This window comes from Amblyraja radiata, chromosome 1 (genome assembly GCF_010909765.2).
Source record: "Amblyraja radiata isolate CabotCenter1 chromosome 1, sAmbRad1.1.pri, whole genome shotgun sequence".
Lineage (NCBI taxonomy): Eukaryota > Metazoa > Chordata > Chondrichthyes > Rajiformes > Rajidae > Amblyraja > Amblyraja radiata.
This window is the reverse complement of record NC_045956.1, coordinates 14,173,400-14,199,710: the sequence shown is the minus strand read 5'-3', so window position 1 is coordinate 14,199,710 and position 26,311 is coordinate 14,173,400. Positions and strand designations below refer to the sequence as shown.

The 26,311-nt window shown below is 40.9% G+C and overlaps 1 protein-coding gene across 4 annotated transcripts in view; it reads right to left on the bottom strand.

Moving 5' to 3' along the window:
- Positions 1–25,840, bottom strand: part of slc10a7 (solute carrier family 10 member 7) — a 153,251-nt gene extending 127,411 nt beyond the window's left edge. Inside the window, exons 1-5 of one of the 4 annotated variants that reach the window (XR_004411398.1) lie at positions 25,597–25,834; positions 23,675–23,757; positions 22,409–22,545; positions 19,224–19,299; positions 18,370–18,467 (exon numbers count right to left, since the gene is read on the bottom strand). Coding sequence is in view for 2 of the 4 variants with exons in the window: in XM_033017904.1 (XP_032873795.1) it covers positions 19,224–19,299; positions 22,409–22,545; positions 23,675–23,757; positions 25,597–25,696 (396 nt within the window). In the remaining 2 variants the exon portion in view is untranslated. Of the gene's footprint in view, positions 1–18,369; positions 18,468–19,223; positions 19,300–22,408; positions 22,546–23,674; positions 23,758–25,596 lie in introns of all 4 variants that reach the window. The other 3 variants (XR_004411395.1, XM_033017904.1, XM_033017893.1) reach the window with 3 other exon arrangements.
- Between the last annotated feature and the right edge of the window lie 471 nt (positions 25,841–26,311).

The window sequence follows — 26,311 nt, the reverse complement described above, 5'->3', positions numbered from 1 at the left end:
TGATTTGGATTTAGATGTGGGTGCAGGACAAAATCATGTAAAATTGCAATTACAATAGAGGATTGGCTCCATCCAGTTGATGGACACATTTTATCACTGCACATTAATATGTGGGATAACTTCTGCCTTGAGGGGCAGGCTTTTATTCAAAATATATCAATAATACAATTCTGCAATGTTGTGATGCTTGCAATTTATTGGCAAAAAGTCAATGAGGTTTGCAGACTTGTCATTGACAGCATCCAAAACACTGAAATAACTGAAGAGTCCACAGGGATATTTCCCAACAAGAAGTTTCACAAATGTGTTTTGTAACTTGTTTGAAAAGCTTTGTTCAGAGTACTGCTGAAGTTATATAATGCAAATCTGACATGCTAAGGATCTGCACTTTTCAAGTCTGACCTGTCAGATCAGTATTGGTGAAGCTTACACTATGGTATTCAAATGAGACCAAGATTATCAGGATGTGCAGCAAAAATAACACCAGCGTAGTCTTACACACCCTCATGAGGGGGTTGGGAAATCAGCAGAAGGGTGCAGCAGAACACCAATCCTGAGGTGGTTTATTACTTTGCATGAGATGGTGAGACTTTTGCAGTCACTGGAAAAACACAGCTGCCAAATTTAACTGTTTCTACTATTAGTAGTCAGCACCACACACACACATCTATGATGCCTAACTTATGTTGCTTTGTCTGAAATTATGAAATTATGCTAACTTTAGATTAAATGCCACAGGGCAGGCATTTATATTCCTAATTATATCTGGCTTTAAACAAGAGCAGAATCTTATCGATTGCAAATATGGCAATTAAAGCACTCATAGCTAGGGCTGTTGACCTGCTAGATTAGGTGCTCCATCAATACCAAAACAATATTCAAATTCATAAAGTAAATGGGCTGTTTCATGCTGAGGCATACATTCTCCTTTATCCCTTCTTACATTGAACCAGTTATCAAGCTGACTGTTCATTCATGGAATAGCAACTTAAAAACTTCATTTTACCCTCTCTCAAAGCCCAACGAGGCCAGCAGCAGCACAATGAATGTGACGAGACCATCATATGCACAATTAAACAAATCATCTGCTTGATGAAGATATGTCTCAGGAACCTCGCCAGATCTGAAAGTACTATTAATATACCATCCAAGATCCCCCACACTCTAAAGGATATGCCTAGAATTGAATTTCGACCTGCATTCAAACCAAGAATATTGGTTTTGAAATATATTTACTACAGCTATAAGGTTTCTTTTCCATACATTTACATTTGTACTTTACTGACCAAACTGGTTAAAATGTTATTGGAAATCACTCAATGGTTTTATTTTTGAATGTTATGCTTTCTTTTCAACCACTTTGCAGATTACTGAAGATAGTGAACTTTTATGTATGATTAAGTAATCATATTTGCAATAATTCCTGAGTATTTAATAAAACTCAGTATTCATTCTTAATATTTATTGAAGTACTATATATGTAAAACATTTTGTCTTATTAAATATTAACACTCTTACCAGACGTGGGTATTTATAAGTTGCTTTCAGAGAAAATTAGTGACTTCTTGCATTTATTGCTCCTAGAGGATTTTCCAGAATATTTCTCAGTCTTCATGAGCAAAATATGCAAATATTTGAACGGTAGCTTTTTGGTTCACAAATCAGTAAAATTATTGCCTTTTAATCCTAGTCTTTACATTAAGATTATTTGTTTCAACTTGATTTTGTAATGTGTGCACTGCGAAGATCCAGTAATTTTATTACCCTCGCTCTATAAATGTGTCTAAAAACAGTACATAATTTTGAAGAAAACCTATTTTTTAGTTTGAAATTCAGAATTAATATACAACAGAAATGTTCAGAATATCTTCTAAAATACTAATTTCATGTAGGCTCTGAACTGCAGTATCATGATATGTTGAAATCATTGCATCCCCAGAGATGAAAAGCTGCAAGCCCCCCTGTAGACAAATGAAGACAATTTTTAAACTGTAATCCATTGAAATGCACAAGCCATTTTTTTCTGCAAGGACACTCCCTGTCTAGTGTCACTACATGTGCTCTCATGAGATGAAATCAACCAATAACAACCAAACAGCCAGATGTCAGGTTTATCAGGAATCCCAAAGGCCAACCAATGGAACACAACAGCATTTGCTGTGGGCTGAAGATCAAAGATTTTTGATCATTTCTTTAGGGCATATTGTATGTTGCTCATCTTTCAATTCGTATTCAGACAGAATTAACAACAATAACTCAAAGATCAGTGAAAACGTAAAGCACAGCTGTTTCATAATTTAAAAAATTAACTATCAATGCTTTCTATAATAACAAAATTAACTGAAGTTTTAATTGTAATGCTAAATATTTGTTTTTTTATTTGAATTCCAAACTAAAATCACTGCACTAACACGAATCTGCCTTATTAAGCAATTCACTAAAATATAGTACAAAGTTTCAGAATATGTAAAAAAGATGTACTTTATTTCGGAGCAAGCTAAATGAGCAACATTTTCTTCTTGCAATTGGGAAGAACAGCAAAACCTGAAAAAAATGTTGGTTCAATAAATGTCTGTGCTTAAAGAAATCTGCATTAAAAGATAAAATATTCCTGCACTTAATACCTTTTTAGATATGATGCTTAATTGCTCTTTTTAACTGTTTTTAAAATGTCATTAAGCTGGAAATAATGCAGAGAAAATTTACAAGGATCTTGCCAGGACTTGAAGGATTGAGCTATAGGGAGAGGTTGGGCAGACTAGGACTTTATTCCTAATAGTCAGGAGGTTGAGGGGTGATCTTAGAGATGTGTATAAAACCATGAAGGGAATAGATAGGCTGAATGCACAGAGAGAGGATAGGGGAATAAAAAAGCCAGAGGACATAGGTTTAAGATGAGCGAGCAAGATTTAATACAAACCCGACAGGCATTTTTTTCCACTCAGAGGGTAGTAAATATATGGAACTGCCAGAGGAGGTAGTTGAGGCAGGTAGCATTTAAAAGACACTTGGAGGGGTACATGGCTGGGAGAGATTTAGAGGGAAATGAGCCAAGTGTGACTAGCGTAGATGGGACTTCTTGGTCAGCATGGACAAGTTGGGCCAAAGGGCCTGTTTTCGTGCTGTATTACTTATAGGCCTTTTTCACGGGGCGACTTGACGCAAGAGTTAACTAGAGTTTAACATCGTGGGAACCTCGTGCGATAACAGTACGGCATTCGTAGACCACCGTGGCGCTAACGGCAGGTAATCGTGTAACTTGGTGACTCGTGAGAAAATTCAAGCAAGCTTGAATTTCTCCAAGAGTGACTTGTACACTTGTGGTTGAGCATTGCAACTTTATATGAACGTAGTGGCCAGTGCGATATCCGTGCGATATCCGTAATAACTCTTGCGGTTACCGTGGGAACTCCTGGAACGGTAAACCCGGAAGCTGGACAGAGGGGACAGAAGGTGAGTAAAAAAGGTGTTCTCAATATCCTTTATAAATGTCTGTATGTTAATATGTGTGTCTTTTCCTCTTAGGCATTACTTTGTTTCTGTTGGTGGCTCCACATTTTATGATAGCCTGAAGTGTGATAAAGCTTTTACCTCAGCAGTTTGATTGTCAGTGCTTGCTTACCTCATTGTTAAATAAAAATATTTTTTACTATCAGCTTGATGTCTGCAATTCTTCATTAACACATCACTACAAGATGAATGTCTCTAATGTTATAATCCCTCTCATGCTGAAACACAAAATAGTTGAAGGGAGGTGATATAATCACATTTTCATTAAAAGTTTCATTTTTGAGTGTTCAGGTCCATCAATTGTTGAGCTATTTAAACGTTTGAAAGTTTCACCTCTCGGTAGAAAATAAAATAAGCCAATTAGCACGGTAAATGTGAGACAAAGTCTTTATTCCTATTTGACAATATAAAAAGACGACTTCTTGCACATATTGAGAGAAGGTGCATCACACCAAACATTTGTCTATAAAAGGGCCTCGCAAACACGAAAATCAACAAATGAGGCACGCTAGATTATTTTAAACACATTATATTAATTAACCTCCGCAACAAGCCTAAACTCAGGCATTAAAAGGGACAATGCAATGTGCTAAATGGCAGGTTTTGCGGACGAACATCTTATAGGAAGCACTTTTCAGAGGACAACACTAGAAAGTCAGCTTATTTGCTATGCATTTCTGCTAACATGCAATAGTGTTCCTGTGGTCGGCTACCCATCAATATAGCTGTCCTGCCACGGCACACTCCCCAATTGTGAATTGTAGTAAGCGCAGAGATGGCCTCTTTGCTCTTTCACACCCAGTGACACTTCCTCTTAATTCTCTTTTTAATTAATCTCTCCCTTCTGCCTTCACGCAAGCGTCCTCGATGCACATAGTGGGCTGCTGCATACAGCGCGTCAATGAAAAAACCACCATCCTGTACTCGAAAAAACCACCATCCTGTACTTAGTATAGGCATGTCTCCAAATGAGCCAATTCAACCAAGGGAGGATATTTATAGTGTATGAAAAAAAAAGTGACATCATTTGTGCCACGTGCAGTTCACAATGTTCATTCAAGATTTAACGGGAAAGCTCGGGAGACGGACAAGTCACTCGCACAAATAACGGAAATGCCGAGTACCGTGGGAACTCTTTATCTACACCCCGTTATATCGTGTGATATTGTGCTAGACCACGACCACTTCACTCTGGTTACATCTTGCGTCAAGTCGCCCCGTGAAAAAGCGCTTTAACTCTAAGACTATAAGACATTTCTTTGCTTATCCAACTTAGAAGAAACAACAAAGTAGTTTCCCTCTTAGTCACTCATAAATGATTGTTGCAACATTTGTAAGTACTGCACCAGGCAGTTTCAGTTACAAGAAGTATCAATTGAAAGGTTTATCTAACAGGATTAGTGTACACTATAGAATCCTGTATTGAACAGACACTTTAATGAGTGGAAATAAGCTGCCTGATAAGGATAAAAAGTGCTGCTTTCAGCCAATACAAACAACTTCCATTGTTACACCAGGTCAACCAGTTTTGAAAGGAACATTGCAGATAGAGTGTTCAAAAAGGAACTGCAGATGCTGGAATATCGAAGGGACACAAAATTGCTGGGGAAACTCAGCAGGTGCAGCAGCATCCTTCCTTCCCCCCCCCCCCCCCCCCCCACCGCCCATCAGTCTGAAGAAGGGTTTCAGCCCGAAACGTCTCCTATTTCCTTCGCTCCATAGATGCTGCTGCACCCGCTGAGTTTCCCCAGCAATTTTGTGTACCTTGCAGATAGAGTGTTCACATAATGACAGACCCATCATTTAATTATTTGCCTTTGTACTCCACAATTTGAGATTTGTAATAGAAAAACATCACATGTGCTTAAAGTGCACATTGGCAGATTTTATTAAAGGCAATTTTTAAACATTTCGGTTGCACCATGTAGAAATTACAGCTGTGTTTATACATAGTCCCCCCCATTTCAGGGCACCATAATGTTTGGGACACATGGCTTCACAGGTGTTTGTAATTGCTCAAGTGTGTTTCATTGCCTCCTTAATGCAGGTATCAGAGAGCCCTCAGCACCTAGTCTTTCCTCCAGTCTTTCCATCACCTTTGGAAACTTTTATTGCTGTTTCTCAACATGAGGACCAAAGTTGTGCCAATGAAAGTCAAAGAAGCCATTATGAGACTGAGAAACAAGAATAAAACTGTTAGAGACATCAGCTAAACCTTAGGCTTACCAAAATCAACTGTTTGGAACATCATTAAGAAGAAAGAGAGCACTGGTGAGCTTACTAATCGCAAAGATCAGAAACACGACAGATCAGAAACACTCTTCAGGTGTGGATTTGTCAATGACCACTGTCCGCAGAAGACTTAATGAACAGAAATACAGAGGCTACACTGCAAGATGCCAAGAAGTAATTAAAAGAGCAACCACATTTCTGGAAAAAGGTCTTGTGGGCATATGAGACAAAGATTAACATATCAGAGTGATGGCAAGATCAAAGTATGGAGGAGAGAAGGAACTGCCCAAGATCCAAAGCAAACCACCTCATCTATGAAACACGGTGGTGGGGGTGTAATGGCCTGGACATGTATGGCTGCTGAAGAAACTGTCTCACTTATCTTCATTGATGATACAACTGCTGGTAGGAGCATATTGAATTCTGAAGTATATAGACACATCCTATCTGCTCAAGTTCAAACAAATCCCTCAACATTCATTGGCCGGCAGTTCATTCTACAGGAAGACAATGATCGCAAACATACTGCTAAAGCAACAAAGGAGTTTTTCAAAGCAAAAAATGGTAAATTCTTGAGTGGCCAAGTCAATCACCCGATCTGAACCCAATTGAACATGCTTTATATGCTGAAGAGAAAACTGAAGGGGACTAGCCCCCAAAACAAGCATAAGCTAAAGATGTCTGCAATACAGGCCTGGCAGAGCATAACCAGAGAACACCCAGCAACTGGTGATGTCAATGAATCACAAATTTCAAGCAGTCATTGCATGCAAAGGATATGCAACAAAATGACTACTTTCATTTACATGACATTGCTGTCCCAAACATCATGGTACCCTGAAATGGGGGGACTATGTATAAACACAGCTGTAATATCTACACGGTGAAACCAAAATGTATAAAAATGGCCTTTATTAAAATCTGACAATGTGCGATTTTTTCTATTACAAATCTCAAATTGAGGGGTATGGAGGCAAATAAATAAATGATGGGTCTTTGTCCCAAACATTATGAAGGGTACTGTACATAAACATTTGGCAACACTCAACAGTTGCATATTAGAGGTGCCATGGATAACATTATTTTGGTTCCAATTAAAGTTTTTTTCTCTCATTCTATTTGTCTTACCATGGAATTACTGCATAACGTTGTTTTGTAGCAATTTCTGGTTTTGTATTTAAAAGTGCATTTAGAAAACATGTTTTTGACTCGTTTCAATATTCTGTTTACTACTTTGAAATAGTTGGAACAAATTGCAGTAATATTTTGCTTTAGAAAATCTGAAGTCTACTTCAAGAAATTAGTAAACATTATCTGCTGAGCTCCATCTATTCAAAGTTATGTTCCAATAATAAGAACAATTCATTTGTTCTCAGGAAGATTAATTTTATCCTGAATGCAATCCTTGAGTGAGATGCAGCATATGTTTATATTTCAACCTGGAAGTCATAGATCAAATATTAATCCAGACACTTCTCGATTAGTTCTGTCTTTTGGACAAGTATTAAATCGAGTCCTCACGTAATGATTTAGTTAAACAGTAATGATTTTGTGGAACAACGTGAAGAAAGGTAGAAAGCGCCACTTAGTCTCTATATCTCAACCAACATCACTAAATCACGTTATAAGGTTATGTTTGATTGCCCTTTATGATAAATTGCTTTGAGGCTACATTTCATACTACATTTCAAAAGTTATTTCATTGGATGTGTTCATACACATGCAAGCTTAGATATTTTCCCCACCCACTTATTTTTTTAACTTTGTACAGTATGGACTATACTTAAGTTGCCAGGAGATGCAGGAAGATAGCTTAAGTTACATTTGTTTCTTGTTTGCCTATCCTCCCCCATAAAGAAGTGTTTGATTGTCATGAAGATTCTTTGGTTAAATACCATGATCATAGAAAAGAAACATTGGTTACCCGCAGACAAAAAAGTGCAGTGACAGTGCCTAGAAAATCTGTAGGGTTTTCTGCTAACTTTGTCAGGGTCGGATGCGGCGACTACTTGCCTTCTTTGGGTATGCAAGCAAAGAATTTCACTGTGCCTTGACACATGTAACAATTCCATTCCATTCTAGCTCCTAAGCAATCAGAGTAATTTTTCCTTGTTGTATTGCGACATTAAAATCACCGCAGGGAATTGAAAAGTGCCCTATTTTTGCCCTCCCAAGCCTCCAACCTCATCGTTCCCACACGGCCCGATTTTATCTTCTCCCCAAAATCCACAAACCCCACTGTCCTGGCAGACCCATTGTTTCTGCTTGTTCATTTCCACATACTTCGACTCCATCCTATCCCCTCTGGTCAAATCCTCCCCACCTATATCCAAAACACCTCACATGCTCTTCATCTCCTTCATGACTTCCATTTTCCAGGCCCCCACTCCCTCATCTTCACTATGGATGTCCAGTCACTCTACACCTCCATCCTCCACCAGGAGGGTCTTAAAGCCCTCAGTTTCTTCTTCAACCGCAGAACCAACCAATTTCCGTCTACTAATACTCTCCTCCGCCTAACGGAGCTGATCCTTACCCGCAACAACTTTTCCTTTGACCTCCCATTTCCTCGAAATCCAAGGCGTAGCTATGGGCATGCGCATGGGCCCTAGCTATGCCAGCCTCTTTGCAGGGTACGTCGAACAATCCCTGTTCGAGGCGTACCATGTCCCTATCCTCGAACTCTACCTCCGCTACATTGATGACTGCATTGGTGCTACCTCCTGCACCCATGCAGAACTAACTGACTTCATCCATTTCACCACTAATTTCCCTCCGGTACTCAAATTCACCTGGAACATTTCCGACATCTCCCTATCGTTTCTAGATCTCACCATCTCCATCGCAGGCAACAGACTACTGAACGACAACTACTACAAACCCACTGACTCCCATAGCTATCTTGACTACACTTCTTCCCACCCTGCTTCCAGTCTTCCAGTAAGGACTCTATCCCCTACTCCAAATTCCTCCGTCTACGCTGTATCTGCAACCAGAATGAGGTGTTCCATACCAGGGCATCGGAGATGTCTTCATTATTTAGGGATCGTGGGGTTCCCCATCTCTATTATTGATGAGGCCGTCACCAGGGCTCGTCTATATCCCACAGCTTTGCTTTCTCCCCATCCCCCTACTCGTAACAAGGACAGTCCCCCTTGTCCTCACCTTCCACCCCATCAACCGTCGCATACAACATATAATCCTCCGACATTTTCACCACCTCCAATGGGATCCCAACACTGGCCACAACTTCCCATCTCCTCTCCTTTCTGCTCTCCGCAGAGACCGTTCCCTCCGTAACTCCCTGGTCAATTTGTCCCTTCCTACCCAAACCACCCCCTCCCGGGTACTTTCCATTGCAACCGCAAGAAATGCTACACTTGTCCCTTTACCTCCCCCCTCGACTCCTTCCAAGGAGCCAATCAGTCTTTCCAGGTGAGGCAGAGGTTCACCTGCACCTCCTCCAACCTCATCTACTGTTCCAGGTGTCAACATCTCTACATCGATGAGACCAAGCGCAGGCTCGGTGATCGCTTCGCCCAACACCTCCGCTCAGTTCGTACTAACCAACCTGATATCCTGGTTGCTCAGCACTTCAACTCCCCTTCCCAATCTGACCTTTCCGTCCTGGACCTCCTCCATTGCCAGAGTGAGGCCCAGCGCAAATTGGAGGAACAGCACCTCATATTTCGCTTAGCTAGTTTATACCTCAGCGATATGGTATATGGGACTAGGGGAGACTATGGTACAAATATACTGCAGGTATATGGGACTAGGGGAGACTATGTGTTCGGCACGGACTAGAGGGGTCGAGATGGCCTGTTTCCGTGCTGTAATTGATATATGGTTATATGGTTATATGATATGAACATTGACTTCTCTAATTTTAGATAGCCCTTGCTTTCTCCCTCCTTCCCCTCCTCCTTTCCAGCTCTCCCACAAAGCCTACTCTCCGATTCTTCCTTTCAGTCTGTAGAAAGGTCTAGACCCAAAATGTCGCATTTTCCTTCTCTCCATAGATGCTGCCTCACTCGCTGAGTTTCTCCAGCATTTTTTGTCTATCTTCGATTTTTTCAGCATCTGCAGTTCTTTCTTAAACATACAATTAGCAGATGTATGTCTGAATTGCCGAGTTATGAATGCCAGCATATCTGTCACTCTTTTCTGTCTGTCACAGGACCCACAGAGTCCAATGGCAGAGCTGTGTCCTGCTCGGGGTTTCCAGCAGGATAATTTACCTTGGCACACCTAAACCAGCTAGACCTGATATGTGTAAATGTATCTTCATTTGTGCGCAGCATAATCACAGAATGAGCAATGAAGTAAAAATAGCATATTATCGTAATGTTGGCAGAAGATGAAGTTAAACCTATGTATTAAAAAAAATAACACGACTTTCACTTCTTCACACTTATTTTGAAAAGCCTCGTACAAATGAAAACGCCTCAATGGTGGAACAACATGTAAGATTAAACTGTGTGCTCATGTGTCTGCCCTATAATGTGTCCCTGGATCTTTGACTGTGAAATTAGAATACTGTCACTGAGCTAAGATTAAACTGTTTATAATATTTGGTTGAACAACAGATTAATTGTATGCAGAAATGCGTGGTGATATGTAATAGTATTAAAATCTGACAATGTGCACTTTAACCACATGTGATTTTTTTCTCATTTTTTTTACAAATCTCAAATTGTGGAGTACACAGGCAAATAAATAAATGATGAGTCTTTGTCCCAAACATTATGGTGGGCACTGTATCTGACTGCTTATTTATAATAGATTACTATACTAAGTAGGACCAGTTGGGTTCCAGCTTCACACGGGAGGGATGGTCCCCTAACGCAATAATCCACTAGTTATGTTGCAAAACTTACCTTCAGCGGCGCTGCAGATCTGTCGCTGCCCGTGTGCGCGATTTTGGCGCCTTTGAGAGGGGGGCGGGTTTAAAACGCGATTTTCTCTCGGCTATTCAGCCTACTTAGTTGCTGACGAAAAATCGCTGCAACATTTGTTCGCTGGAGCTCTTTTTAAACTAAATTGGTTTATTTAATTGTTATAGTAGGTTAAAAATTATCCTCTAAACCCGCGACCGCCGCCAACGAGACGGATCTCATGTAGGGGACAACGCAAGGTAGGCTGTTTATTTTTACATTAAAAAACGCTTCTTAAGATCCCTTTATACAAATTTTATGTTGCGAGTAGCTGATTTGGGGACCCATTAAATCCTGCAGTATTTTTCTGGGCATATGGGGTACAAATTCACCGCAATGGGAACGTTCCAAACCATTGCGTTCCACAGGATCCCACTCGAAAGCTGATTTAAATGGCCATTAATTTACAGCAATTGAACACTAAATTCCTTCCATTTGGCCTATAAATTAATTTCGAGATTTAAAAATCATGTTTTATTTTGAATTCTTGTGTGAATGTTCTTTGGACACTTAGGCTATTTAAAAATGTTGATCTTTCCGTAAGAAATGGATAGATGTTTAGATCTAGTAATTGAATTTTGGAATTAGCTACAATTGGGTAACTAACTAATTATATGCTTTAATTTCAGGTCATCCAAGTAAGATTGTTTAATATTTGTTGAAGAATGCTTCAATCTATAATAATTGAAAATTTCTTTCAGTTCTCTTAATTTTTAATAAAGTTATGGGCTTTTGACTGTCCTCGATCACAGCTTTTGTGTTAAGTCAATGGAAAATCAATGATGCTAATTTCCGAGTATGAAAATGGCCATAACTTTTTTAATACTGAAGATATGAAAGTGAATTAGGTGTCAAATTAAACTTATTTTTATGCTTTATCTGATGGGATAAATTGCAGGCTTGATTTTTAAAATCGCAAAATTTTGTAACATTGCTAATTCCACCTCTCCACCAATTCCAACATCGGTGGCCAGTGGGGGGGGGGGGGGGGGGGGGGGGGGGGGCTTTCTGGAGCGCTAGTATGGGTGTTGTGGGCTGAAGGGAATGGGTTCCAGAGGGCTAGTATGGACATTGTGGGCCGAATGGATACTTGGGCTGGCGGCTCAGTCACTCAAGCCTGTTGTGCTGGCAGCTCGCTCACTCACGGCTGGTGGGATGGTAGTTGACTCACGGCTATTCCTTGAAATTCCATTTCAAGCAGGGTGCAAGGCCACCAAATTCAAGTAGTTTCATACCACTTCAAGCAGGGTGCAAGGCCACTAAAGACAGCGAGTCGTGACCTCTCCCTCCCCCATCTTGCAGAGACTGAGCCACGCCCACGCTTCCGGGTTTTATCGTTCCCCCCCCCCTCACCAGTAGGGGCGTGGCCTTCATGGTAGGATTAACAGGAGAGAGAATCTCAACATTTTTAAAACTCTATTATTTTTCATCGATGGGAAAAATCCTCGGCACCTGATGAGCGGAAGGGGACTCTGAGTAAGATGGCCAAAAATCACAGCCGTACGTCGTAGCGTTTTTTCTAAAATCAATATAAAGCGCAAACAGCAAGTGGTCAAGATTAGACTTTTAATTATATAGAAGGCAAGGCAACTTTAATTAGGCAAGGCAACTTTAATTAGGCAAGGCAACTTTAATTAGGCAAGGCAACTTTAGCATTTCCAAACCAAAGGTAACACAGCTTTAGCATTTCCAAACCAAAGGCAACACAGCTTTAGCATTTCCACACCAAAGGCAACACAGCTTTAGCATTTCCAAACCAAAGGCAACACAGCTTTAGCATTTCCAAGCCAAAGGCAACACAGCTTTAGCATTTCCAAGTAGCTATTAAAAGTGTGTGTGTGTGTGTGTGTGTGTGTGGCATTTTGCCTTTGAAACGTATTTTCTCGAAAACCAGACACACATACGCTGAGAGTTTTACATATTTCGGTGGCGATTTAATGTCGACACCTCCCTAAATTTGATCAATTATTTCCCCAGATTTTTAATAAAGTTGTTCACAAAACGGACTGTTTTAAAAAAAATCAAACCGTTGCGGCAGTTGCGGGCGTCACAATGTCCTTGCTCCCGGCAAACCCCCCCCCCTCGATTAAAGCAGATGCTCGCAACGCGCAGGTGCACTTTCCACCACCCCCCTCTCCCCCTCGCCTCCCGCTGTGCTGCAGACCAAAGATCCAGAGTAATGGCCGCCAGTGCCACCTTCTCATCGCGTGCCCCGCGCGACGATAATGGCTGCTGCCGCCCGGCTCTCCTCCATTTCCCCCCCTCCCCCCCCCGGCCCGGCTCTGTCACGCTGGCGGAAGCCACGATCGGCTGGTCCCCCCGCTGCTTTTCGCCGTCCTCAGATCGCTCCGTGCCTCGCTGGTGGCCCGCAGGCTCACTCGGGACCATGCCCACCCGCACACTCCACCACCCCCCCTCCCTCCCCGTCCTCGGGGTCTGAAGCGTTCGGGAATCAGTCCTCTGTGATGACCGGAGAAAACCGTCTGGCTCCGGGGGTACAGAGAGGATGCGCCGAGGATGCGAGGCCATGGAGCTGAGGCTCACTCTGAGGCCAACAGCTGCTGGGCCTACCCCTCTCTTCTTCCCCCCCTCCGCCCCCCCCTTCTCACCCCTCCCCTCTCTCCCCCGCCCCCTCCCCTCTCTCCCCCGCCCCCTCCCTCCCCCCTCCCATCTTTCCCCCCTCCCTCTACCCAACCCCCCTGCCCAACCTTCCCTAAACCCCCTCCACCCCTCCCCCCCTTCTCAGCCCCCCCTCTCCCCCCACCCTCCCTCTGCTACTCCCCTCTCCCTCTGTCTCTTTCCCTTCTGTCTCTGCCCCCGCCGTCTGACACACGAGCGAACAAACTGTTTGGGGGCCTGTAGATAACTGCCATTAGGGTCTTTTTACCCTTACAATTTCTCAGTTCTATCCGTACTGACTCTACATCTCCTGATTCTATGTCACCCCTCGCAAGAGACTGAACTTCATTCCTCACCAACAGAGCTACCCCACCCCCTCTGCCCCCCCGTCGGTCTTTTCGATAGGACGTATACACTTGAATATTCAGTTTCCTCAAGCTCATCCACTTTATTTCTTATACTTTGCACATTCATATACAACGCTTCATATATAACTTCGGTATTCACCTCCCCTCTCATACCGGTCACTATTGGCCCTGACCTTCCTCAATCCCTCCCCTCCCACTATTTAGTTTAAACCCACACGTGTAGCACTAGCAAACCTGCCTGCCAGACATTTGCCCCCTCCAGTTAAGGTGTAACCCGTCCCTTTTATACAGGTCACCCTTACCCCAGTAGAGATCCCAGTGGTCTATAAAGTTAAATCCTTGCTCCGTGCACCAGCCCCTCAGCCACACATTCAGATCCCCTACCTCCCTGGTCCTACCCTCACTAGCATGAGATACTGGATAACCAGCTATCCAGCGATAACCACCCTAGAAGTCCTGCTTTTCAGTCTTCTTCCTAACTCCCTAAACTCACATTGCAGAATCTCCTTCCTCTTCTTCCCGATGTCAGTTTGTGCCCACGCGCACAACTACTGCCGGCTGTTCACCTTCCCTCTCGAAGATGTTCTGAATTCGGTTTGTGATATCTTGAACCCTGGCACCGGGGAAGCAACAGACCATCCTCAAATCTCACTTGCCGCCACAGTCCACACCTCGGACAATGGAGTCACCCGCCACTATAGCTCTGCCCGACGTCGGTCTCGCCAGTCCAGTCTCATCGCTAGGATTGGAACCGCCGACCTGTCCGCTGCTCGAGCTGGAAGCGTCGTCTCCCCCGGTACCTGTTTTCATTAGGCAGTGCCCATTGAGTCAAGTCAAGTCAAGTTCATTGTCACATACACTTACGAGATGTGCAGTGAAATGAAAAGTGGCAATGCTTGCGGATTGTGCAAAAAAACTACAAAACAGAATCACATATTCACATATTACATATTTGTGGGAGGGAAAAAAAAGAAAAACAGCAATTTTAAAAAGACACCCCTCAACAGTAAATTGGTACAGTAAAGTTAGTCCCTGGTGAGAAAGGAGTTTACAATCCTAAATAAACTCCTTCTCATCCTCTCCGTTTTCGCAGCATGCCAACGGAGGCGTTTACCTGACCGTAGCAGCTGGAACAGTCCGTTGCTGGGGTGGAAGGGGTCTCCCATGATCTTGTTGGCTCTGGAGTTGCACCTTCTGATGTATAGTTCCTGCAGGGGGGCAAGTGTAGTTCCCATGGTGCATTCGGCCGAACGCACTACTCTCTGCGGAGCCTTCTCGTCCTGGGCAGAGCAGTTCCCAAACCAAATTGTGATGTTTCCGGACAAGATGCTTTCCACAGCCGCTGAGTAGAAGCACTGGTCTCCTGCACTCCATGTTTACTCCCCTTTCTCTCAGTCACCCACCTTCATTCTTCCTGTATCCTTGGCGTGACGACCTCACTGTAGGTCTTGTCCAGGAAACTCTCGTTTTCCCGGATGGCCCTGAGGTCATCCAGCTGCTTCTCCAGTTCCACAACACGTTCATTCAGGAGCTGCACCTGGACACAATTTCTGCAGGTGTAGTTTCCAGAAGCACCTGCAGGAACCACACTGCACCAACATGCCTGCCTTTTCTTCAGTAGACAATTCACAAATTTCAATCAAGTGTTGCCTCCTTGCCTCAGTCTCCTTGCCGAAGACGCTCGAGCCAAAGACTCACACTTTTCTCGTTGCTTCTGGCTGCTCCTTCTCTCCTACCTTCACGAAAACCACTTGAATCGGGCTTTTGAAATCTTCTTTCCCCGACACCGACTTCCATCCAATACTAGTTCTCGCTGCTTCTGGCTGCTCCTTCTCTCCTACCTTCACCTTTGTTCCTTTGAGGTTACTATTTTGGTCTCTAATCAGACCTACTTCTTGATCGATTGCAATGTACCCTTTCCACAGCCTTCAGCCTTTTAACCTACAAATCACCAATTTCTCTTATTCTTTTCAACCTTGCACTGGAAGTTTTTGGCCTTCACTACAGTTCCCACTTGTTCCTTTTAAAATAAATCTATGCTGGGATTACATTCCTTTTTTAAAAAAAAGTAATTAATTTATCAAATATCTATTTTGTGTATACATTAGTTTAGTTTATAGATACAGCACGGAAACAGGTCCTTTGGCCCAATGAGTCTGCATCGACCAGCGATCCCTGCACATTAACGTTATCTACACACACTAGGGACAATTTATAATTATACCAAGCCAATTAACCTACAAACCAGTAGTGTACGTCTTTGGAGTGTGGGATGAAATCAGAGATCTCTGAGAAAACCCACGCAGGTCACGGGGAGAACGAACAAACTCTGTATGCACAAGCACCCGTACTCAGGACCAAACCCGGGTCTCTGGTGCTGTAAGGCAGCAATTAAACCGCTGCACCAATGTGTCACCTACATGTGCGTCTAATATATGCAATGTTGACAGAATAGAAAGAAGCAAATCTCCCACTACCCATATGAAATTCTAATCTGAAATTAAAAGAACAAATCACATGCCTCCATTCTGACCAAAAATATTCTTTACACTGTTAATTGATTCTGAAAGATTTTATTCGCGGAATCCTTACTTCCATTTGTATTTAGGATCCTAGTCATACAGCACGGAAACAGGCCCTTTGGCCCTACTTGCCCATGCCAACCTAGATGCCCATTTGCACTAGTCACACCTGTCTGCATCTGGCCCATATCTCTCAAAACCTTTCCTATCCACGTACCTGCACACATGCCTTTTAAATGTTGTTATAGTACATGCCTCAACTATCTCCTCCAGCACCGCCCAGTGCAAGAAAAAGTTGCCCTTTGGGTTCCTATTAAATCTTTCCCCTCCTCCAACCCTTCGTCCTCTGGTTCGCGATTCCCCTTTTTGGGTAAAAAACCCTGCATTCACCCTATCCCACCTCATGATTTTATACACCTCTATAAGATCACCCCTCATCCTTCTGCATTCCAAAGAATAAACCCCTTATGTGCCCAATCTCTCCCTATAGCTCAAGCCCTCAAGTCCAGGCTTGGATATCTTCCCTACATCCCTTCCAACTTAACAACATCCTTTCTATAGCAGGGTGACCAAAGCTGAATAAAAATGCGCCCTCACTAACGTCTTGTCTAACTGTAATATAACATACAATACTCTGACTGATAAAGGCCTACACTCAATACTCTGGCTGAGAAAGGCCAATGTACTGAAAGCCTTCTTGACCACCCTATCTACCAGTGACGCCACTTTCAAGGACCTATGTACCTGCACTGCTAGATCCCTCTACAACACTCCCCAGGGCCCTGCCATTCACTTCCCAAAATGCAACATCTCAAACTTATTTGCAATAAACTCCATTAACCATTTCTCAGCCCACTTGGCCAACTGAATAAGATCCTGCTGTAATTTTTGATAACCATCTCCACTGTCTATGACACCACCTACTTTATAGGGTTATCTGCAAACTTATTAATCAAGCCTTCTACATTCTCAACTAAGAACAGCTACATGCATAAGGATGAGCTAAGGGTATGAAATCACTGGAGCACATCCAGTTTTACATGACAATTTATGATGGTTTGGAGATGATAATGTTCCTTAGTAATTAAACACCTTTGTGATTAGTAAGGTAGACAAAAATGCTGGAGAAACTAAGCAGGTGAGGCAGCATCTATAGAGCGAAGGAAATATGCGACGTTTCGGGTCAAGACCCTTCTTCGTCTGATCTCTGACAACATCCAACAAAAATCAACAGTGATTATGGAAACATATAACATACATCCATTCTGACCATGCTGATAGCCCAAACAAAAACAGTTCCAACTGAAAAAAAACTAAAACTACGAAGGGGCCAAAGAAAAATAATTAACAACACTATGCCTGGCGTTAACATATTATTAATATACTATTAACATATATGACTGGCGTGTAAATTTTAGCTTGGCTGGGTATTCCCTTAGTTTGCAAAATCTGCTAAAGTTGTTATCTATGTTTATAGATGATAAAAACACATAGATCCTTAATCTTTCACCTCTTACTCAAGATTCCCTCCCCAAATCTCCACCATCAAAGAAACTGGTCACTCAACTCATTGCTCAAAACCAGGCACAAAATTATGCTTTTGGAACAAGACAACATCCTGGCTGCAGTATGAAGACATGTTGCAGAACCAGCAGTGTCTCCAGCCAAGTTATTACAATGCAGAAACAACATCTGCATATCCCAATCAGGAAAATTGCCCAATTATATGTCCATAAAATTCAGGATATTTCTACCACAAGGTCAGAAATAGGAATGTTTGCTGATGTTTGACAATATTCAATTTTATTAAAAAAATAAAATGTGAAAATTATGCAGTCCATGCCTGTGTGCCAGACAACATACAAGCATGGGCTAATAAATGTCAAACAGCATTTGTACCATGCACGCACCAAGCAATGACCATCTTCAACATAAGTAAATCTTCCTACTACTTCTTGATGTTTAACTGCATTGGCACTGTCAAATACCACACGATCAACATCTTGATTTTCACGACTTTGCCTACACTCAACTGACCAGCCATGCAAACATTATGGCTAGAATACATCATCCTAAAGTGAATAGCTCACCTCTCGATATCATCTACAGTGCAAGTGTCAGAAGTGTAACAGGATACTATCTACTTATGTGGATAAGTGTAGCAACAACATTCAAGAAACTCACCACTATCTAGGACAAAGCCGGCCACTTGATCGGCACCCCTTTCATCCCTTAAATGTCCACATCCATCACCAGCACAATGTGACTGCCGTGTGTACCATCTACAAAATAAACTACAGTTACTTGCCTAGCTTATTCCAATAGTAGCTCCTATACCTGTGACCTGTTCCACCGAGAAGTACAAGGATAGCAAATGTTGGTGAATGCTAATTCCTCCACGTCCTTTACAGCCGTATACATATTGGAAGTATAGCATCAGGCCTCCCTTGTTGCTCGCTCTAAATGTTAAAAATTCCTGCCCAACAACACCATGGATTCACTTCCACCAGAAGGAGGCTTATCACCAACAAGCACAATTAGATAATTACCTTATCAAAGATACATTATTCCACTATATGGATACATTAATAAAGTACACATGCAATATTTCCCATGAGTTAGAAAATAGGAATATTTTAAAGCGGAGTTGAACAAGGGAAACTAATTTGTTAGTTACTGTTAATAGTTAATAGACTGAAATGTTGTTACATTCCTTCCTTCTCCTTCTGGTACCATCTAGACCATTATTCTAGACCACTTTAAACTGGAAATCAAAAAGCACAACTAAAATTAATCCAACTTTAAATAAAATTACAAACTAATTTCACGTGTATTTGACAAACATCTAAATTCATCAGTGACATTATTCAAGCTGCTTTAAATATCTAGTGGATTATTATTTATTAACAAAAAAAAGAATGCTATGAAACCAAATAAAAGACACAACTTAAACCACAAAATAATTAAAAGGAAATTTAATCATTTTGCAGAAACTCATCTCCAGTACATTTACAAGAACCCAAACATGTCACACTCACCTCATTTCCACCAACTGCTTTAGTTAGGATTACTGCAGATGACACTGGGGGTGGCATACAGCCAACAGTCAGCAAACTGGAACAGAAGCCCAAGTACACAGTTACAAGGGGAATATTTTCTAATTACAACAAAATATATCGTCTTGCATAAATGTAACCTCTTAAAAGGTGTAACAGAATTACATCATACTCAACAAAAAACATCTAATTCCAATAGAGAGCATATTGACTGGTTGCATCATGGCCTGGTTCTGCAACAGGAGCGGAAAAGACTGCAAAAAGTTGTGAACACTGCCCAGTCCAACACTGGCTCTGACCTCCCCACCATCGAAGGGATTTATCAGAGTCGCTGCCTCAAAAAGGCAGCCAGCAGAGACCCACATCATCCTGGCCACACACTCATTTCACCCCTGGCACCGGGAAGAAGGTACAGGAGCCTGAAAACTGTAACGTCCAGGTTCAGGAACAGCTTCTTCCCTGCAGCTATCAGGCTATTGAACACTACAACCTCAAATAAGCTCTGAACTGCAATAGACTATTATTATTATTGCACTACTATTGTTTGTTTTTTAGACAACAGACAATACATGCAGGTGTAGGCCATTTGTCCCTTCAAGCCAGCACCGCCATTCAATGTGATCATGGCTGATCATCCCCAATCAGTACCCCGTTCCTGTCTTCTCCCCATATCCCCTGACTCCACTATTTTTAAGAGCCCTATCTAGCTCTCTCTTGAAAGCATCCAGAGAACCTGCCTCCACCGCCCTCCGAGGCCAAGAATTCCACAGAATCACCACTCTCTGTGAGAAAAAGTGTTTTCTTCTCTGTGAGAAAAAGTGTTTTTGAGTGTGTGTGTGTGTGTGTGTGTGTGTGTGTGTGTGTGTGTGTGTGTGTGTGAGTGTGTGTGTGTGTGTGTGTGAGACATCTCTCTCGTTTATCATATTGTTTACATCTCTCACGTTTATCATATTGTTTACAGTGTACTATGTTTACATATTCTGTTGTGCTGCAGCAAGTAAGGATTTCATTGTTCTATCTGGGACATATGACAATAAAACACTCCTGACTTGATTCATCAGTGACACAAGTCAAGCTAATTAAAATATTTAGCAGTACATTATCAAAAACAAATTAATGCTTTGAACCAAAATAGAAAAAAATGCCTTCCTTATGTTTTACATACATTATCTGTTGTTATAATTACTGAATACCCGGTCTTAAAGTTTCTGAAGGAAGTTGAAGATCAATATTTGTGATCACGTTTTACAACAGTGTTAAAAAAAAACAAGCAAGACTTCAACAATGAGTTATCAACAGCATGACGTAATTGGTACATTGTCCCACCCCGCAAAAGCATTCAGTTTTACAGTTTTAAAAAGGTTTGTAATGTTAAATTTCAAGTTGAAAAAATATGGATTTCTAAAATCTGTACATCATTTATAATTTAATTAAAGTAAATGATGTAGACATTATGGAAACACTTCCTAACATCTCTTCTGTGCACAAGCCCCATTATAAACCAGGGTCATACCCAAGCTGTTTTATTTCCTGAGATGTCCATTATCTGTAATTACCAATATTAGTTTGGATTTCTAAAATTGGCAATATTTTTAATAAAAATTTAAAAAGAACTGGGCTATCTACACGTTTACATTTACACATAAAAGAGGGCTTCATTTGAAAGCAGTGCTCTATTTTGCAAGAACATTGCTATTTGATGCATGCTCCCTATGGTCATTTTGCACTCATTCAGTGTAAGAATAATTTCATGCTCTTGGTATAAACATAAAGCTGGCTTGAATATATCTATCTGAGATCCAAGAATATGCGGGTGGCATTGTACGATGGCAGCCTCACCAACAGTCTGTCTCGTCCTTTTCTTCTTTTGTTGTTTTTAGTCTGTTGTTAAATGTATGTTTTAGTGTATCTTTAGTTTTGTATTATGTGGGGGGTTGGGGGAGGGGTGAACTTTTTTAATCTCTTTCCTCAACGGAGATGCAACTTTTTCCGTATCGTATCACCGTCCGCACTGCGGCCTAACATAGTGAAGCTGGCGGTCCCTTTGCTGGGGATTGACGCGGGGGCTTAGATCCTTCCTTCCGGCTGCGGGAGCTTTGTTCGTCCCGACTGCGGAAGGTTCGACTTCCCTGACCGCGGGAGAAAAGGAGGGAAGATGATAATACGTTATTGCCTTCCCTCACAGTGCGCTGTGGTGGATGTTTCTGTTAATTTTAATGTCGTTGTGTGTCTTGTTGCTTTTTTGGTACGACTATGGCAAATCAAATTCCTTGTATGTTTTTACGTACGGCTAATAAATTAATTACATTAATTCACCTTTTTGGAAATTCACAACTACTAAATTAAATAGATTAACAGGCCAGAATTGACTATTGCATCTGGATCTTCTGGCCAGATAAAGTTGAATTGCAACAGTGCAGTCAATCTTTCTCAGTCATTGCATTTTTTTTGCACTAACAATGACACTCATTTATCCCCCCTGTAATCGATTTGTCTCTATGTCTTCAAATTATTACCCGCTCTTGTATTTGTACTTGCTCTTGAATTTCTAATGGAAATATTAGCCTTTTGTGAAGTAATGAGCAGTTTTTGTAATTATTCCACACAAAAAACATACAGGAGTCCACAATGTGACTCTTGTGCAGACATTAAACCTGAATAAGTTACTTTAGAGATCTCCAGTTGCTGGAGATGTATATAGACACAATGTCAAGTCTGTTTTACACACATAGGTCAATGCCTTGGGGGTGGCGGAGGGTAGGTTGTATTTCTCAATAACTCCAACTGAGACAGCACTGTACTCAGAGTCCAGTACATGTTTCCTCCCAAAGAAAATAAATGTATTAACTTTAACTAAATAGATAAAATTTTAATACCCACTGTTAAATTCCAATTAACAGGTTCCAAGCCAAATTGGATGATGTTCAATATTTCCTTTGCCAATCTTTTCTCATTCTTCCATTTCTAATTAAGTTTGTTCAGGAGTTTAGGTGGAAATATTACACGAATCTTCACAGCAAATTAACAATCCATATAGATAAAATGTTACAAGATTGCAATCACTCTCTAACCTTCTGGATTAGAAAATGTTTAACAAACTAATATATAATTTTAAAACATCAGACATTGGCACATATTAAAAGCAAATTTAGAAGTAAAAGCCTTACCCTTTTAAAAGCCATGGGTTTATAGATGTCAAAGCTAATAATTTAAGAAAAAACCAAATAGCACTCGGGAAAAATGCAAGGGTAAAGGTCTGTACAAACATGTGTAGTTTGACATGCATCAAAGCATTAGTCAGCTCCTGAAACACAAGAGAGAAAAAAGACACTTGAATAAATCTTAAAATAACAGAAGTTTACACAAAAACATTTTTTGCGAATTTTAATTGATCATCTATTTTCCAAACAAACCTCATAGTAATGAAAAAAACCATCAACTGTCCCTCTGAGTTAGAATTTTTAATATACAAAATCTATAAAACCATAGTTATAAAAAATTTCAGGGCACTATTACAAATCATCACGAATTTCTGCATACATTTAATCTGTTGTTCAACCAAATATTATAAACAGTTGGCTCAGTGACAGTATTCTAATTTCTCAGTCAAAGATCCAGGGACACAAGTTGTAGGGCAGGCACACAATTTAGTCTTACATATTGTTCCACCATTGCTTTCATCTGTACGATGCTTTTCAAAAATAGTGTGAAGAAGTGTAAGTCATGTTATCTTTTTCTAATACATAGGTTTAACCACCTTCTGCCAACATTATGAAAATAGGCTATTTCTACTTCATTGCTCATCCTGTGAAGATACATTTACACAGAATATCAGGTCTAGCTGGTTTGGGTGTGCCAAGATAAATTATGTTGATAAACAGCAATAACAGTTTCCAAAGGAGATGGAAAGACTGGAGGAAAGATTGCGAGCTCTCTTATACCTGCATTAAGGAAGCAATTAAACACACCTGAGTAATTACAAACACCTGTGAAGCCATGTGTCCCAAACATTATGGTGCCCTGAAATGGGAGGGACTATGAATAAACACAGCTGTAACTTCTACATGGTGGAACCAAAATGTATAAAATGGCCTTTATTAAAATCTAACAATGTGCACTTTAACCATATGTGATTTTTTTCCATTACAAATCTCAAATTGTGGAGTAGAGGCAAATAAATAAATGATGGGTCTTTGTCCCAAACATTATGGAGGGCACTGTATGTATTTCAGGTTCCAGCATTCATCTTTTTTGATATATCTATGTTCTAATATTCTGGATATAGAAGACAAAACTATAATTATCTTTTGACACATCATACAACTCATTGAAAATTAAACAGAGGCCTAGATATTGCGGGATTTTGTTGTTGTTTGCTAATACTCTAGAATGTTGTACTTTGATGTAATTACTTCTGAATTATGAAAGCTTACCTCAGTCTTTAAAGAGAGCCCACTGTTGAAAAATATCGTTGAAACAGCAACATAAGTTATCGTGATTTCTGGTTTCAATGGTCCTATTAAAAGTAAAATAGCAATTTTATAGCCTTTCCACATTTGTGGCATATGTAGATAAACATCAAGCCCAAACATATCTTTAAAATAAAACAAAAATCAGACCTCAAATGAAAAAGAGCTATTTATTGAAGCGTTACAATTTCCAGGAAAATGATATATATTTTGGTTTTAAATATCATTGTTTGCCTATCGATAACTTAAAAGGACGAGGTTTACAAGACAATCTTTTTTTAATATTGAAATACTATAAAACACAGAATATTTAAGCAAAATATTGAAATGAAACATCAGATATATTCAAAAGTAAAAATGCTTAATAGTTTCTATTTGGTTACTTTGTTTGGCTTTATTATTGTTATCTGTTGTTCAGTCTGTTCTTAGCTTAAATTAGGTAAATTTCAATCAATACTTGCAAAAGTTTGCAAAGTATTTAATAATAATTTGTTTATAATATATTATAGACATATAATATTTTATGCTTATAATACATAAACATAAAAGTTTATAATTTATAATATAATATGTGTTCCTAATAATGTTGTTTGAAGAAGGCATTGGCCAAGATACTTTTATTTTACAATAGTGCTATGAACATACAAACAAACAGGTGGTTAGGCCGCAGTTTAATGGTATCAAACAGCTAGTACGTTTTGACTTCATTTATAACGTAATAAATTATTCACTAGTTGTCAAGGTGTATACTCAAAATTCTGAAAGGAGCAAGTATAGAAATTGTAAAGGATTAAGAGTGATTAGAGCTGGTCGGTTTGTTGAGATATAATTCCAAAAGGCCAACATCTGATCAACACACCAGGAAGCCCATTGTTACATTATTCTGGCCAAAATGTTTAAACAAGGAAAGGTACCCAAAGTAAAAATATATCAATCATGATAATCAACAGCACATATTTCCCCAATAAGCTGGAAGAAGAACATTCCAACATTAATTATAAAATCAATACAAGTATATAGTCAAATAAATTCCATATCAAGACAATAACCCCATACAAAAAAAAACAGGATGAACAGCATGTAATAAAAAAATGTTTTTTAAAGTTTCAAACTCATTGGTTAGTCAGTTTCAGTCAGGTTGTAGCTGATTCAGGAGTCGTTCCTATTGGCATTCCTACTGGCATGAGCGACATTCTCCAACTTGGATAGTTGCATATACAAATTACACTTCAGAGATTTGACACAAAATTTAAAAATTGTCATTCTAATATTACTGAGAGAGAACTGCCACCTCTGCCACCTCTTAAACCAGACATTTAATCCAACAGTTATTTCAGACCTTTGCCACCACTTCAAAGGACCAGAGAAAACTAATTATCCTCAAACTAACACGTTTTTAAAAAATGGATATTGACATTGGGGAGAATTGGCTGACACGTTAGCCTCATTCCAACGCACATAAATTGGCATAACGTGGTTTGGGATGTCCACAGAAAAGTACTATATAAATACAGTTCACGATTGTTGAGAATATTCAGGACTATATTTCAAGGTAAACTTCATTCCTTGTAAGAATGAAACATATTATCAACGCCATGATGGATGGGCACACTGTGATTAGAGATCCTTTTAAGAATCATGTTTTAACGCGCCGTGTATCTCCGCGTTTGCGCTCTGTGATGTGTACAATGCGCACACACAGAGTCAAATCAAGCAATCTGCCGGCTATTGAGAGCAGACCGGGCTTGTATGCGAGAGCAAGTCAGTCCCTGAATGATGTTCATACACAAGGAAGGGCCTGTGCCGGCCGGTTCACCTTCTCTGCCTTGGACAGCTCAGCAATCAGCTGCCTGCCTGACACAGCCCAGCCACCGAGACTCACTCACCTCCATGCATGCCTACCGATGGCTGCAGTTTGGCCCCGGTGATCACCAGCACGATGCCTATCAAGAACCACTGCCTCCTCACAAGCTCCAACAGCCCCATCTCCGGGCGAGAGAGCCGTCTCCTCGACGTGTGCACGTTTCCCTGCGCCTCCACACCGCGATCCCCCGGCTTCACAGCCGGATGGGTAAGACGGCGGCAGCGTCAGCAGGCGGGACCGGGGCGGAGCGACAGCGAAGGAGGAGGGAGGAGATATACATCGTTTAAAGGATGGCTGCTGCTTCCGTCTGCAGCAACAGTCTGGCGTAAAGATCCTATAGGGTCTTTGGTTTGGCGTTACATGCGAGGTAGGAGACGCGACGCGACGCGACGCTGGCCCTGGATCCCTTTTTGAAGGAAGGATCCAACGGCCGCGACCCGCGGTTGGGCCCAGAACGCGCGAGAGCCGGGGCCCAGAGACTGTGCACCGAGAGACTGCAGGAAAACTATAATCACTTCACTGCAAACTAATTAATGTTGCTTCTAAATGTGTTTGTTTATTTCTTTTTTTAAATCGAACCATGCAATCTAAACAGCCGCCGAGCGTGGGCGCAATGAATGCGTTGGAGTCCTATTTTCAAATGTAGACCCAAACAAGATCTTTCTCCTGTTCTGCTTCAACGCATATTGTGTTGAATTGTATTAGAGTTACTTATTGATAACATGTTTAAAATGGTT